We start from the raw sequence: 17,362 nt of genomic DNA on the forward strand, positions 1-17,362 counted from the left end.
CACTGGGATCCAGTGCAACTGGTAAAGCACTGGGTGAATATGCTCCCATGGCAGGGACCCCATGAGGAGCCTCGCTGCAGCATTCTGCACCCGCTGGAGTTTCAAGGGCAGCCCCGCGTAGAGCGAATTACAGTAGTCAAGCCTGGAGGTGACGGTTGCATGGATCACTGTGGCCAGGTCGGGGAGGGAAAGGCAAGGGACCAACTGCTTAACTGCTTGATGTAAAACAAATTGGGTATAGGACTACAGTATGCAGGCTAGATGAAAAGCAACCGAAGCCTTGAAGCTGTGCCTAATTACAATGTGGTGTGATAACTTTTCTCTCCATTATGGTAATGCATGCAAATGCATAATAATGAATTGCTGAGGCCACTGTTGCCCTGCTTCCATTCACCGGGGTGGGGGGGTGGGGAAATCAGTCATGCTTTTATCCAAAGATAATCAAACTGCTAATTATAATCTTACTTGTCTACAATATATTGTGATAGGGCTAAGTAATTTTAACTACAGCTTTATAAATAAAAGTTTCAAGAAGGAGAATGTACAAATCAAAATTAATTTGCAAGAGAGAGAATAATCTGCTTCATCCACAGGCACTAGGTAACAAGCTCTATATGCATCGAGCGCATAGCCCATTAATGTATGCACTGACACATTTTGTATCTGCTGTCCTCTTTAAATAGTCTTCAAGGGTGGTCTTTGTAGAGCATGCCATCTATAGCAGTTATGTCTGTACATGGCCTCTACATTCAATTAAAAATATCACACTCTTCTCAACAAGGCCAGGGACAGAAGAGCACAGAGTGCCATCACTGTAATGTGATACTGTTCAGTATACATTCCCCAGTGACCAGGAGAGGCTCAAATTTATTATCAATACATAACTTCCATGATCTTTTTAGAGTTTAATGCGGAAGGCAGGTGAAGTGAAAGGGAGGTACGTATTGTTATAAGTTTCAGGTGCCAGAGTCTGTGGGTGAAAGTTACCCATAAATCCTGGAATTAGTAAAAGTCAGAATTAATGAAGGTTTTGTTAATCCATGGTTTCCCAAGTAAAATCAAGTTCACCCTGGGTTGTCAGCACTGTTTAAAGGAACTAGTCTAGCATCCTCTGAGAACCAGCTTTAAAGAATAGGGGGCACAGACTTCAAGTTACGCATTTGCACTCAAAATGCACTTTTACATTGCCTCACATTGAGTCTGGCTACGCAGCCTGCTTGAACTTGGGAACTTCGGTTAAACATAGTCTTTGCCACTGATCCATAAAGCGTCCCTTTGTTTCCAGACACTTAGGTGCAGGTAAAAGCACTCCTACTTTTAGGGCTGGCTTGCAAAGGAGAGAACAAAACAAAAACAAAAAAAGGATAGAAAGTGCTGTGGTACCTTAGAGACCCCGATGAAGTCACCGACTGAACAATTAGTCTCTGGGGTTCCACAATACTTACCAGGAAAGATGAAGAGTTATTTTGTGCAAAGAAAATGAAGGTGGGGGGAGGGGAGAGAGAAACCTTGAGTCTCTCTCTCTCTCTCTTTCTCCTGCCCTTGCTGTTTATTCAGCCCCTATTTGAAGAGCCTTTCCTTCTGCAAGGAGGAGAGATGCTTTCAATGAAAAAAAAATGTAAACAAATGAATATCGTTCCTCCACTTCCCTGCCTCGTTCACTGTTGCGATCAAAACAATGTGCAGGAAATGAGAAGGTGTAAGGCCAGGAAGCTTTGCCAGCAGCTGGTGGAGAAACTCAAGTCCTGCAGATGTCCTTACAGAAAACATGTTGGGTCTGAGTTAGTCCATATTCTTAGGAGCCCACAGTGCAAATATAATACATATGAGCCAGCAGGCAGAGCCCTCAGTGGCACCTCATCTGCTATGGGTCTGGGACCTGGTCATTGTAGTCAGTGTCAACATAACAGCAGGTGTGGGGGACTCCCTGGTCCTCAATGGGGTAACTGTGCCCCTGAAGGACCAGGTGCACAGCCTGGGAGTCATTTTGGACTCACAGCTGTCCATGGAGGTGCAGGTTAACTCTGCGTCCAGGGCAGCTGTCCACCAGCTCCATCTGGTATGCCGGCTGAGATCCTACTTGCCCGCGGACTGTCTCGCCAGAGTGGTGCATGCTCTGGTTATCTCCCACTTGGACTACTGCAACGCACTCTACGTGACCTGGAAACTACAACTAATCCAGAATGTGGCAGCTAGACTAGTGACTGGGAGCGGCCACCAAGGTCCCATTGAAATACCTACATTGGCTCCCAGTATGTTTCTGAGCACAATTCAAAGTGTTGGTGCTGACCTTTAAAGCCCTAAATGGCTTCAACCCAGTATACCTGAAGGAGCATCTCCACCCCCCATCGTTCAGCCCGGACACTGAGATCCAGCTTTGAGGGCCTTCTGGGGGTTCTCTCACAGTGAGAAGTGAAGCTACAGGGAACCAGGCAGAGAGCCTTCTCGGTAGTGGTGGCTGCCCTGTGGAACGTCCTCGCATCAGATGTCAAGGAAATAAACAACTATCTGACTTTTAGAAGACACCTGAAGGCAGCCCTGTATCAGGAAGTTTTAAATGTTTGATCACATTATTATCAGTATTATTATTACTACTACTACTACTACTATGGGAGCCGCCCAGATAGATGGGGTATAAAAAATAAATTATTATTGTTATTATTATTGTTGTTATTATTAACCCCATCCTTTATCCTGCAATGTGACTTGAAAAGCCCCCAAATGAAACTCGGATGGGCCTGAAATTGGCAACCACCTCAACTAAGCAGACAGTTGCTCAAGAATATTAGAAGGCATCCCTGTATATTTAAATATTCTAAAACTGTGCTAGGCTAGGAATTCTAATTCTATTCAGAGTGGGGTCAGAGAAGATTTCTTGAAGAAAAAATGTTAAAAGTATATTCCACACAACCCCAAGCATCAAGATAGTTAAATACCAACAGCTAAATACTAAAAATAGCTTCTTCCTCCTTTTGTCAAGATGCCAAATGCTAGGGCAATTTAAAAGATCTCTGCTTTCAAGAAATGCTCATATTTCAGTTGTGGTGAGCCTTGAAGCAAAAAGGCATTTCATAAGAATTAAGTGATTACCAGGAACGTAAGAAGAGTCCTACTGGTTTCATCAAGTCCAGCTTCTCTTTCCCCCAGTGGATAACCATCAGCTGTTGAGAAACCAGCACCAGGGCATGAAGACTGTTGACATCATTTAATGCTGTTCCCCAGCAGATGATTATCAGCAGCACGATGCTTTATGAATCTGGAGTGTCCTCATGCCCATGGTAGACCTCCCCTTTGCGAATCTGACCTTTAGAGCCTTCCTGTGACAGCGAATTTCATTAATTATGAATTTTGTGAAGTAGTGTTTTCTTTTGTCTGTACAGAGAACATATCTACGTATATCCACTAGTTGAAATGGCGTTCAGATGACAGGAAAATAGAACATGTTCTGTTGTTTTTTTTGGGTACACGGATGCCATTCTAATCATATGTGATTTGTGGCTGACAGTATAAAAATTTGACAAGAAGGGTCTGCCGCCATTGCTAATGGAAAATGTCCAGAAACAAATAAGAATCATTTTCTGATTTTAAACAAGAGAATGATTTCTGTAAATACGGTTAATTTCTGTAATCAACCTGGAATTTGCATTTTGATAATGTTGATGGAAGTTTTATAAATGCATATGTGACCACAAACAGGGGGACTCTGCGATGCTGTAGCTATATCTCTTACAAATAGTACTTTGCATTGAGACTAGTCACACTGCCTTCTTGCCACTCTCTGAACAGAGCATAATATTTCTGAAGCTTTACATATTGTGCTGGGCGTCCATCGTCATTTCCATGACAATGAAGCTGAAAACTGAGTCAGCAGCTGAACATCTAAACTGAGAATTGTCATTCTGATGCATCACAATTCCCAAGACTGACCAAGACTGCCCCTTTAGGCTGGAAGGGTGCAAGCAAGCAGATACTATGTTAAGGCCTGTTTCAATTCCCTCATAAACCATCCCATTGCTTCAAAGATTCTGTTGGACTCTTCAAGTCTCCTTACTTCTCCCCTTGTTATTTGTCCTTCACCGTCATCAACATTTATATGGGGGCAGAGACTACCACATCACAACATACCTAAGGCAGGGAATGACTGCCACATCACAGCATACAGAAACATATGCAAAGTAGGATCCCACATGGAAAATCTGAGTCACCATGCAAGAATAATTCCAGACTTGACATGGTAAACCAGTGGTAACAGCAGTAATCGTCAATGCTGCTGCTGATGCTAAAATAAAAATTACTGTTAATAACATGTACTGAGAAATGGGTGTAGAAGTTGAATCACTACACTACGTGTCAGAAATCAAGCAAACTAAAAAATAAAATTACAAAAATAACATGCTCAATAAGGGAAAACTGATCAATTCCGAGGGGGAAAGATAAAAACTTTTGACAGCAAAATGATGATGATCCCATCAGCAATATTCCATTAGCAAGTATACTTTTATTCTTCTCATAATCCTTGTCCAGTGAAACTCTCAGTGACGCAGTCACTCTCTCTCTTTTTGGCCAGGATACTTTGATATTGCTTACTGTGTGCTAGTGAAAAGCAGCATGTTTAGAAAAGGGGGCAATTACCATATAGTAACATATAACAGGGACGCGGGTGGCGCTGTGGGTTAAACCACAGAGCCTAGGACTTGCCGATCAGAAGGTCGGCGGTTCAAATCCCTGAGATGGGTTGCTTGGTCCCTGCTCCTGCCAACCTAGCAGTTCGAAAGCACATCAAAGTGCAAGTAGATAAATAGGTACCGCTCCGGCAGGAAGGTAAATGGCGTTTTCGTGCACTGCTCTGCTTCACCAGAAGCGGCTTAGTCATGCTGGCTACATGACCCAGAACCTGTACGCCGGCTCCCTCGGCCAATAAAGCGAGATGAGCGCCGCAACCCCAGAGTTGGTCACGACTGGACGTAATGGTCAGGGGTCCCTTTACCTTTACCTTTAACATATAACAGAGTTTTCCGTTTGTTTTGATTCCAACTTTTTTTTTGCAGACATCAATATATAAATCTACATCATAATTTAAAAATGCATCCTTACCTTTAATATGGGGAAACTTTCTCTTATATGGGAAAGCTGGTACTATTAAACAGTGGCATTTACAGCAGGCAGGAGTGGGAAACCTATGGCTGTCCAGATATGGCTGTTCTATCAAGTCCCATCAGCCCCAGCAAGCATGGCTAATGATCATGGATGGTGGGAGCAGAAGTGACTTGCTGTTTGGGGTGGAACTGATATGCTAGCTTCCCAGCAGGTGGGTTGTTGTGCTTACTAGCAGGGAAAGAGGCAAGACAGTGCAAATACACCAGCAGGGAACTACCCCCCAGCTGCCTCATCTCTCTTCTTCCCAGCAAGCAACAGCAAGTCACCTGCTGGGAAGCTACCACACCTGGTGAGTTACCTGAATGTGATTTGTAGTGCAGCAATGTCTGAAGAACCTCAGGTTCCGCAGCTCTGATTTACAGTCTGTCTAGTAAACTAAAATTTTCAGACTTCTAAACAGAAGGGTTTACTTCAAAATGGAGCACCCAGGATTGCTGTGCAGGTTGCAAATCTACAATTTATAACATACATCAGAACAATAGTGTCATCTGAACAGTAGAAATATATTCTGCCTGCAAAAATTGTGAGGCGGTTATCGAAACGTGTTGCCTACATGCAACTGGTGTGTTGCGGGCTGCAACATGATGGATACTGAGGACAGTCAAGCGTCAACTATATAGGGTTGTGATTTATAGACCTGACTGTTTCAGGCCTCCCATTTCCTCTAACCTTCTGCTACCAAGCAGGACTGTCTATATGCCAGAAACTGTTAATTCATACTACCAGTATGCAGGTGCACTATACAATGGTGCCAGCAATTCACTTGTGATGCCAAATGTAGTAATCAGTGAGAACCCAAATGTGAATCTAAATGTGAGCTTTATTATCAGTGTTGGGAGGGGGGTGGGGAGAACGGCACATCTTCCCCATTAGCATTAGCTACAGAAACAAAATTAGGATTTTGCAGTTTTTTATTTATTTAAAAACGAAGCAGCGGGGGGGGGGGGGGGAGAAAAAGAAAAGAAAAAGAAGAAGCGATTTTATCAATGTCCACAAAACCCCACCATATTTGCCAATGATTTGGCTGCTTCTATGAAAAAAATGGGACTTTTGACAGCCTGTCATTCAAGCAAGGCTTAATTGTGACAGCACCCACAGATGTCTCGCAGAAATCAGCACTGCTGACAACAAAACAAGAAAAAATGAACAACAAGAACCAGTCTTTTTTTAAATAACCAAAAATAAAAAAATAAAAACAAAACACTGATATTTGAACACTTACGGCTGTCGTAGCATATGTTGCCCAAGGCACGTCCTGTTTGAAGAAGCACGTCCTGGTCTTTGCAGTTTAAGAGCTGCACCAGAGGTGGGATCAAGCCAGCATCCACACACGGGTTCCTCATAAATTCTACAAGCCACAGAGAGAGGTTTAATTAAAGGCTAGTTGATGAGGATAGATTATTTCTTGTTAAAGAGAGCCATTTTTCCTTCAGCGAATGTTTTCCTTTCCAAATTCACACATACCAGAAGCACTGCAGCTGCTTCTCTGTATGAGAACTAATTTATGTACAGACAAAAAACAGTCTAGTTCCAACAGCAGCAACAAAAGCACCCCAGGAATTATGGGCACGTTCCACATATTGACTGCCCACTGCAGATTCCTTTGGTGAGAATAAAAAGTATTTTAAATATCCTTCATTATATTAAAAAAAAAAACCTAAACATCAAAACACCAAGCATATACTGGGAGCAATAAACACAGGCAAGAAAGCACCAGCAACTTTTCTTCTGCTCACTTCTGTTCACTAAAGAGGATCTAAATAACCCAGTTAAAGGAAACCTGATATAAAGGCTGCTGCGTCCCTGTGTCCAAAGGAAACCTCTAGCTTCTGTACAGGATCTTATTTAAACCACAGAAGAAAGCTAAAGCAATTTTCAAAGCTATAGCTGAAAGCAGGCAGTGGGCTGCACATTATACTTCTGCAAGGGTCTAGGTAGTAAGAAGAGTCAATTTCTTCCAAGAGGTTAGATGGATGGACTTAGACAAAGACCCTGGGGTCTCTCCACCTAACCATGGCAGGCTTCTAGAAAGTCATTTGGTGTTCTTTTTACAAAACAAAGGCAATGGGAGAAATAATATTAATACTTAGCATTTGTACAGTACCTTCAAGTGTTCAATGCACTTCACATGTATTATCTAATTGTAATCCTTGCAGCAACCCTTTAATGATTATTATTTTTTTGGTTACGTAATCAATGTGCTTTACAAGTACTGTATGTATGTGACCACATAAAAGCCTGGAGAGCAACCTGCACAGGAATGAAATCACCACACATTGTTTCTGGCAACTGGGATCCCTACTTCTCATAGCTAGTCCTTCTGCAAGAAAAGAGCAGGCAGTCAGCAACAGCAGCGACACTGTTGTGGCCCAGGTGGTCCACGCTTCAGCAGTTGTGCATATCCACACTACATTTAAAGCACATGGTTCTCGCTTTCCACCCCAAAGAATTGTGGGAACTGTAGTTTGTTATGGAGTGTTTTTGGCGGGGGGGGCGGAGAAGCCATGTGCTTTAAATATAGAGTATGGATGTGACAGTTCTGGGCACCACGATTTAAGAAGCTGGAACATGTGCAGAGGAGGGCAACCAAGATTGTAAAGTCTGGGTATGTTTAGCCTGGAAAAGAGGAGACTGAGAGGAGATATGATAGCCATCTTCAGATTTCTAAAGGGCTGCCACATGGAAGATGGAGAAAGGTTGTTTCTCTTGTTCCAGAGGGTAGGACCTGAACCAACATCTTCAAGTTAAAAGAAAAGAGATTCTGACTGAAAATCAGGAAGAACTCTCTGACGGTAAGAGCTGTTCAACAATGGAATGGACTCCCATGAGAGGTAGTGGAGTCCTTCCATGGAAGGTTTTTAAGCAGAGGTTGGATGGCCATCTGTAATGGATGATTTAGCTGATATTTCTGCATTGCAGGAGGTTGGACTAGATGACCCCCAGGGTGCCTTCCAACTCTACAATTCTATTGTGCAGACTTGTGCCATGAAGAGGGCACTTCGGTGCTGCAAACAAAATGGCAGGACATGCTTCTTCACTTTAATGCTCACCTAGATGCAATGGCCATCCACTCTGAATAAGTAGCTAATTTTGAGGCTGGGCTTGTGCTTAGGAATACATGGATGTTTGCTATCGTACAACTTTTGTCTCTGTAAAAAAAAGGTCTGAATAATTTAGAACTGAACATCTAAAAAAAAAATGTGCATGTGCCAATGTGCAGCACCTGCTAAAATGAGTCACAGGAGCTGAATGTGGCCTTTGGCAGCTTTGAATACATAGTTAATAAATTGCTGTCTCCTTGCAGGGCAATTTGTCCTGGGAAGCTGTGGCAATTTAGATATGATGCATTCAGTTAAAAAGGAGGACTAGAATTTCAGAACCACAATCTTGAGTACCGGGTGGAAACTGACTGCTTTGTTTTCCAAACAAGAATCTTAAAAAAAAAACCAACAAACCACGAGTAATTATTTCTCTTCCATCACATCTCCTCAAGAGCAATATTTCGAACTGCCTCTGCTGCCCAGTCCATTACAACCTGCTAATTCATGGGAAAGGAAGAGGCATCACTTTGTGGAACCTCAAGCAATGATAAGGCATCTTGAAATGAGCTGTACATTCAAATCTCTGCAAGTTACCAGAGCAACGTTAGACTTGCTTCATTTCCAACCATCTCCTATGAGATTTGTGCTAGTGCTCGGCGCAAAAGTCAGAGCAGCCCAGGGAGAATAACAGGAGCTTGCAGCGGCTTAAGAGACAGCATCATGAGATATTTGGGATCAGCATGCCAGGCCCTTCTGAAAATCCCAGCAGCGACAGCTTCACTCATGTCTTCTTTTACAGTATACACTTGTGATATTGGAATGACCCTAGCAGACCTTTTGGGAAAAATTAAAGGCTTGGCAAAACAGCAATAGGCTTTTATGACAAGTGGCTTCTTGGAGTGGGGATAAATGTGTATATGAATAAGTTGAATATGAATGCAAAATTAGTGTATTAATACAATGTATGATATTAAAATAAAGTTCAAGAGACATGCACAAATGTGCCTGCAGTCACACCTGCAAATGCAACTGTGAAAGTCTTGTCATTTAGCTTTGCCTAATAAAAAAACACATCGCGGGTTTTTCACAACAGTTAGCATTATAAAATAATTGCAGCTCTGAAGTGCTCTGATGTATCTGGCAAATGGATGACTAAGAACTAATATATTATCAAGGCAGAACAGAACAAAAAAAATAAAGAGTGCAGTGGAAGGGAAAGAAGAGAGAAATGAAAAGCATCTATTCTATAAAATGAAAACATAAATGAAGTAAAACATACTGACAAGTGAGCTGCAAAACTGAAGATGTTCCAGGAGAAAAGGCCTTGTGGAAAACCTCACCATTTTTGGCTACTTCTGCTATGACGTTAGCTATTTTTGCAGTGCAGGAGGACTGCGGAGTCAACAGACTTGCAAACACTTGGAGGATCCCACTTTTCTGGATTTTTTCACTTGTCTCTGTATCTGAAAAGAGAGGAATAGACGCAAAACAGAATTGAGTGGTAAGTAGTGGGCTAATGAAAAGGTATTGAAAGCTTCACACCTAGAAGGAAATTCCAAATCTTGACATCAAAACCAAAGAATGACCCTTTGTGCCATTAGTTTGGAGAGAAGGTTAGGTAGCATGAGAGCTGTATAAAATTCTGCAAGCTTTTTCTCCTACTCTCATAACACTAGAAAACTTGAGGATGTCCAAGGAAGCTGGACAATTCAGGGAAGACAAAAGGACAGACTTCTTCACACAGTGTGTAGCTGAACTATGGAATTTGCTTCTGCAAACCAGGATGGCCTCCAACTTGGATGGCTTGAAAATTAGGCAAATTAATAGAGGATGAGGCTATCAATGGCTACTAACCCTGATGGCTATGTTCCACCTCCACTGTCCAAGGCAGTATGAGCCTGAGTATCAGCTGCTGGAAACCAGAGGAAGAGACAGTGCTGCTGCACTTATGTAGGTTCTGCTTGACGGCATCCCATGGGCATCTAAGTCAACAATTCTGAGAACGAGATCCTGGAACAGATGGGCCACTGGCCTGATTCTGCAGGTTCTTCTTGTGATACCCAAAGACTCAAATGTTTCAATGATGCATTGCTATTTGAGAACTGCCTTTTTGTTTACATAGGAAGCTGTCCTACATACCAAGTCATTGGACTATTCAGCACTGCATTGTTTACAAGGGTCTTAGGCGGAGGTCTCTCCCATCACCTACTACCTGATGTTTTTCACCTACTACATGATGTTTTTTTTACCTGGAAATGCCAAGGACTGAACCTGGAACTTGCAGCACACAAATAATGAGCTTTACCATAGATCTATGGTCCCTACTCTATAAGGAGCACCATGACATCCAGCAGGGCCTAGTGAGCAGATGAAGCTTTGAAATCATTATAGTTAATATTGCAGGACAAATGTGGTGGTGTTAAATCACCTTCCACATATATATGCACAAAATATAACTAAATAACAGTTAAAAACAGCACCAAAGAATAGCAGGCGATGAATTTTAAAACAATTCAAAATGGATGCCCATGGCAGAGACCTGGGTAACTCTAATGGAACAAGTTACAGATAGGTAGCCGTGTTGGTCTGCCATAGTCAAAACAAAAAAAATTCCTTCCAGTAGCACCTTAAAGACCAACTAAGTCAGTTCTTGGTATGAGCTTTCGTGTGCATGCACACTTCTTCAGATACACTGAAACAGAAGTTTCCAGACCCTTCTATATAGTGAGAAGGTGGGGAGGGGTATTACTCAGAAGGCTGGTGGGAATGGGTGATTGGCAGATAGCTGTGATGAGCCTGTTGACGACTCTTAACGACTGCAATAGGTCTTACAGGAAGAAGCAAGGGGTGAAAAGGTGAAAAATGGCTTTGTCATGTATAATGAGATAAGAATCCAAGGTCTTTGTTCAGGCCAGGTTTCTCCATGGTTTTAAGTTTGGTGATAAGTTGTAATTCAGCAGCTTCTCTTTCCAGTCTATTTCTGAAATTCCTTTGTAGTAAAACAGCTACTTTGAGATCTTGTATAGAATGTCCTGGGAGATTGAAGTGTTCTCCTACTGGTTTCTCTGTCTTGTGATTCCTGATGTCCGATTTATGTCCGTTTATTCTTTGGCGTAAGGTCTGGCCTGTTTGTCCAATATAGAGAGCTGAAGGACACTGTTGGCATTTGATGGCATACACAATGTTAGACGATGAGCAATTAAATAGTCCCGAGATGGTATGTGTGATGTTGTTGGGGCCAGTAATGGTGTTGTCCGGGTGTATGTGGCAGCAAAGTTGGCATCTGGGTTTATTGCAGGCTCTGGTGCCAGTGTCCGTGTTAGGTCTGGTTGTAGTATTATTGTGGGTTAGGAGTTGTTTAAGACTGGGTGGCTGTCTGTAGGCAATGTTTCAGTGTATCTGAAGAAGTGTGCATGCACACGAAAGCTCATACCAAGAACTGACTTAGTTGGTCTTTAAGGTGCTACTGGAAGGAATTTTTTTTGTTTTGTCTAATGGAACAAAACAGTCTTCAATTGTTTCCAGAAAATGCAGATAGTGGACACTCATTGTATCTGGACAAAAATGCTGGTCAATCAAACAGGGGCACCCACACTGAAAGCCCTGTGCTGAGTTACTATGGAACAGTCCTCTGGTATCACTGGAACTCAAAGAAGCAGCACTCCTGTGGATTTCAGTGACCTACTGGTAACCAAACCTGGTATAAGTAGTAGAAAAATAGATGGGTATTCCTACTGTGCATATAAAAGGAGAAAGTCAGGACAAAACTAGAAGCTAGGGAAAAGCCCTGACAGAGCCATTAGGGGAGTTGTGGTTCAATGGGTAACAGTAACTGCGGGTTCAAGTTGTATTAGACTGGTTTTACTCAGGTATAGTAACTTCCTGCACTTCCTCCTAGATTCTCAAAGGGGTGCTTTACTTACACAAAACCTCTGTGAGGTAAGGTAAATGATGAATTTCCCCAAGGCTACGAAGTGAGATTCAGAACTGAGTAGTAATGCAAATGTTCTGCTATTAAATCCACCATTCCAGCTACTGAGATGAGGTAGGTCAGATTCCTATCTTCAGAATTCTGAGGATGCAGGTAAAGAGCAAAGCTCAAAGGCTACCTTATTCCATCTACTTTCAGAATAACATAGCCCCAATATGTTAAATAGCCTTAGGCTCAGACATATGCTGAATATTCTGAATTTTTAAAAAATAAGACACAGACATTTTGTAATCACGGTAGAGATAAAAAGCAACTTCTCTCTCTACTCAGCAGTCCAACTACATTCAGCAAGGCTTACTTACAGGAGAGCATGCAGCCTTAGTTGTGTTTTGCTCCTGGGGTACCCCCGTTCCCCATGAAGGGTGCACACACAGCAAGCCCGGCACACAGGGTATTGTATTTGCATAAACAGGGTCACAGCAGGTTCTACCCTTCTCACACCTTGGCCTCTCCATCTCCCTTCTCACACTTGGCCTCTTCTGCACAGCACACACCTTGTTCTCTGTGTTAGAGGTAATATAACTTAAACATAGTAAGCAACTATTGTGCACATTCACCAGGAATCATAGAGAGTGTGCACATAATCTGTCAATCAAGAGCAATTGTGTACATTTTCCAGTCAGTATACATAATCTTCAGCAGACCTTGCGGAACGTGAGAAGACAATGACTTTTATATATTCGCTGGTCATTATGCATAATCTCAAACACTTCCCTCTTCACAGACAGATTAGGTGCACATTCTGTGTGAAGCCTAGTAAATGTGCACAATGGCCAGTTATTATGCACATTGACCACTTAACTTACATATATACCCACACCCACTGAACTGATGCCAACTTCACTACTTCAGAAATAATGAGCTTTTTCAAAGAAGGTCTAGAAATATACAAATTTCCAGTAATAAACAAGAGAGAAAACACATGCAAATATTTGCCACAATGAGTTCTTACATATCAGAGAGCAATAGATGCTTTAAATTTCAGTGTCTAAACTACAAGATATTACAGGGTTTTGTGTCTTGTATTGTGCCCCCCCCTTCTTGAAGAGGAATTTACTGGACACAATCTACTGGGAGTTTCTCCTGCAGACAGTTGCCTTGTGCAACTCCTATTTTTTTCAATAAAAGGAACAGATGAGTGATTCCCATACTGTAGGGATTGTCTGTACAATCTGGTCCCTACCCTATTACTTACAATTAGCATGCAAGATGCAATAATATGATCCCACCCACTGCACCACTGAGAACCTTAACACAGTATTGACTTGCTTTTATCACCCACGGTTTGACGGACTTGTTAACTGTGCAAATTAAATCAATGGTATAAAATGTATCCTGAAAAGCAGCGAAGAAAATAAAATTAAACTGTTGCCTCAGGTTAGTTTTGTGCAGCAGGGATGCTCTGATTTATTTGACTGAGATCAGCAAACACCAGTAAGCCAGAATGACTCAGGCTCAAAAGGACTTCTAAAAGAAAATAGAATGCCAGATCTCCTCCTCTTAGAATAAGAGGGCATGCAAAGAAAACCAACATTTCGGCAGACTTATTTCTTCCAGTAAAGATAATCTGACAGCTGCTGAAGTGGGAAGTTTCAGCTATGTGGGTCCTGCACAGCTTTTTACACTCACACACTAAATCTGAAGAATGGCAAACCTTCATGAAAAACACACATAGACATAACAGTATGGGACAAACTCAAGTCAATATCATTATTTTGGTCTGTGCAGACCCACAAGGCAGAGGTAGAGAACCTTTTTGAACTTCTGAAGAAGGAAGCCTGTTGATGCTGCTGCTGCTGTTGTGAGGGATTTAGAACCCAGATCTTCCTGCATAAGGAACCTCCTTGATTGCATAAGGGGTCTCTGCCAGTCGTGTAGTAGCAAATTAGGAAGTGCAGGGTCTCATCATGACTATCACAGGCACGCCCCTCTAAGATTATACAATAATATACTACTGATTAGAGATACATTGCAAGGATCAGTGCAGATCTCCAGGTGTTGCCCTTTAGCTAGTGCACATACATGGGCAAATGATTTTGAGTGCTTCAATATCTCTTTTTAGAGTGATGCAAGTTCTGTTTTATGAAACGGAACTTGCACACCATTCTCTTGAAACTGAAGCACCTTGTGTTTTCAGTGTTCCTAAATGTTTAGCTCTGGGTAAAGGACCCTGGGATGGTTAAGTCCAGTCAAAGGCGACTATGGGGTGCAGTGCTCATCTTGCTTCAGGCTGAGGGAGCCGGCGTTTGTCCACAGCTTTCTGGGTCATGTGGCGAGCATGACTAAACCGCTTCTGGCGCAACGGGACACTGTGCCAGAGTGCACGGAAATGCCGTTTACCTTCCCATCGCAGCAGTACATAGCCAGTGTGGTGTAATGGTTAAGAGCGGTAAACTTGTAATCTGGTGAACCGGGTTTGCGTCTTCGCTCCTCCACATGCAGCTGCTGGGTGACCTTGGGCTAGTCATGCTTCTTTGAAGTCTCTCAGCCCCACTCACCTCACAGAGGGTTTGTTGTGGGGGAGAAAGGGAAAGGAGAATGTTAGCCGCTTTAAGACTCGTTTGGGTAGTGATAAAGTGGGATATCAAATCCAAACTCCTCCTCTTCATCATCTACTTGCACTGGTATGCTTTCGAACTGCTAGGTTGGCAGAAGCTGGGACAGAGAAAAGGGAGCATACAGTAGCTAAAAAACTCCCCTTTCATGCAGGTTGAGTGGTTCTAGGACACTGTAGACAGGGACCCTTCTGCAGAAACAGGAACAGGTATTTGATCCCAGACAACCCCAAACCACTACGCCACTGCAATGTGGACCTACATGAGGAAGGAGGATCAATGGGCTCATTCCCACCTCTATCCCTCACACAGAAAGGAAAATACATAGCAGGGAGAATGAATGAATAAAGATTCTTCAGAAATGAGTATTCTCACAGCAGAAGCAACTGGAAATGGAAATGGGAACAATGCTGGCGGGTGGAAAGAGGAGAAGGACAGGGAAAGAGAAACATGACAGGATCAGCTGTGTTTTAGAGACAGTGCCCTCAGGCGCTTAAATAGTCCTTATTTAACCGCTGAAATATTTAAAAACATTCCTTCTTATTCTTCACTTGCAGATTTGGAAAACACACGGGCCAAGGTCATGCCGCAATGGAGGTCTGAAGCCATAAGGAACAGGCTTTAACAAATAAAAATATATAAACAATGGTGACGTTTTGTGTGGCAGAAGGCAGACTGGAACCAAATCTCGTAGGGACCTGGGTGAGGTGAGGTGGGTTGGGAATGTGAAGTGAAACAGGAGCACCGCCTGACAAAATGAGCTCCTCTGTGTTACAGAGGCTGAGTCACACAGTATAAGGGCAGGAAGTCCAAGGAACCAAGAGTAATAACGAAGAAACAAGAGCTGGGAAGAAATGGAGCCCTCCCCAACCTTGGGCTTTCCAGATGTTCTGGATTACAATTATTTGCTTGCTTGTTTGTTTAATTTGTATACTGCCCTTCATCCATAGATTTCAGGGCAGTGCACAACATAACATTACAATATTAAAAACACGCAATACATAATAATAATAAGCTGAAAACAAACCAATTATCCTGCCTCCCACAACACATTTAGAAGGTTGTAGAGGAACACTTTTGCATGGTGCCTAAATGCATTCCCCAAACAGGGAAGGGAGCCACTGCAGAAAAGGCCCTGTTCTCATGTTCCCACCCTCCGTACCTCTCATGGAGGCAGCACATGAAAAAGTGCCTCAGAGGATGATCTCACAGTCCAGATCAATTCACACGGAGAGAGGTGCTCCTTGAGGTATTGTGGTCCTAAGCTGTTCTGAGGCTTAATAGATCAAAACAAACACTTTACAACAGACTGGTGTTGGTGTGTGCTGTAGCGCAGACCTTTGGGTTGTCCACTTTACCACCATTGTAAAGGCCTCCAGAGTTGTGCCTAGTTGGACCTTGATATATCCTGTGCGACAGATGAACTAGCAAGAGCTGGTGTAGCAGAGTCCAGTCCAAGAACTGGTTGAAGCTCCCAGTTCTAATCTAATTGCCACAAATTCAGTGGGTAGCCTTAGGCAACCCATGATCTCGCAGCCTCAGTCCCCCTCGCTCCACCAGCAATATGGGGGAGCAGATAGCCCTGCTATAACGCTATAGGTGCAACACTTCAAAATATTAGTTATTTGTGTTTATGAACTGGGAATATTGTCATATGGTATGGCCACCTGTCTATGGAGATAATGTTGGGACACAGTAAGAATGCTCGTCTATCTAGCCCAGCAGCTGGTCCTATCTAGACAGCTCTCCATAGTTTCAGGCAGACAACCATCCTAGCCCCACCTGAAGATACTGGGAACTGAGCTTGGGATCTGTAGCATGAAAAGCAGATGCTCTACCACTGGGCTACAGCTCTTCTCCCAGAAGGGTGCTAGAAATAGTCTGAAAATAATCACGGTGCTATTCTCTGCAAACATCTATCTGCTGACAAATGACTGATAAGTGCTGGAGGCTAAGACTCCAGCCAGAATGTCTTGCAACAGTTTACAAATGCTCTGTGTGTGGAGTGTGTGTGTGTGTGTGTTATTAAATATGCTTTTACTAATGTGAAGAGTGGCCCTTTTTATTTCCCCTTTGACAGGCAATGAAAACCAGTTTAGCAGCCCTTTGCTATAGATTAATATTGTTGCTGCCCCTGCTAATGCAACGCCCAATTTGTAAGTGTCTGACAACTTTTAAGCAACTTCTTGCCAGGATTATCAGCGCTGTTTTTTTAAGTTCATACTGAGTGCAGTAGCCTAATCCTTACCGTATCTCATCCCTGCAGCAACCGGCTGAAACATTTCCAGTTTAACTAGAACCAGAGGAGGGACAAGAGGGCATTCAAGACCCATTATTCTTCCTCTAAAATCTGATGGGGCAAGTCAACGAGGGAAATCTGGAATAATGATGGACATTTCTGCCTTCTAGCCACTGCTGTAAACATTGACTCAGACTGCTAGTCCAGAGGGGTTCATCAGCATAATGCAATCTGACCTGATGAGCAACACTGCCTGCTGATTTTCACCCATGTGCCTGCTTTTATGTAACCAAACTTGTGAACCCAAAATGCCAACAATGGAGAACTGTTGCTCAAAGCCTCTCTGCGTTTTTCTCCTTTGTGAAGCCTTGAGTGATTG

The 17,362-nt window shown here is 42.8% G+C and overlaps 1 protein-coding gene across 9 annotated transcripts in view; it reads right to left on the reverse strand.

Annotated features, from left to right (window-relative positions):
• Positions 1-17,362, reverse strand: part of RAP1GDS1 (Rap1 GTPase-GDP dissociation stimulator 1) — a 104,105-nt gene that overhangs the window by 34,654 nt on the left and 52,089 nt on the right. For 6 of the 9 annotated variants that reach the window (XM_083756574.1, XM_083756572.1, XM_083756570.1 and 3 more), the window contains exons 3-4: positions 9,539-9,661; positions 6,380-6,505 (exon numbers count right to left, since the gene is read on the reverse strand). In XM_083756574.1, the coding sequence (XP_083612700.1) occupies positions 6,380-6,505; positions 9,539-9,661 (249 nt within the window). Of the gene's footprint in view, positions 1-6,379; positions 6,506-9,477; positions 9,662-17,362 lie in introns of all 9 variants that reach the window. The other 3 variants (XM_083756575.1, XM_083756577.1, XM_083756576.1) reach the window with 2 other exon arrangements.

Source organism: Podarcis gaigeae, assembly GCF_964106915.1.
Source record: "Podarcis gaigeae genome assembly, chromosome: 9".
Taxonomy (NCBI): Eukaryota; Metazoa; Chordata; class Lepidosauria; order Squamata; family Lacertidae; genus Podarcis; species Podarcis gaigeae.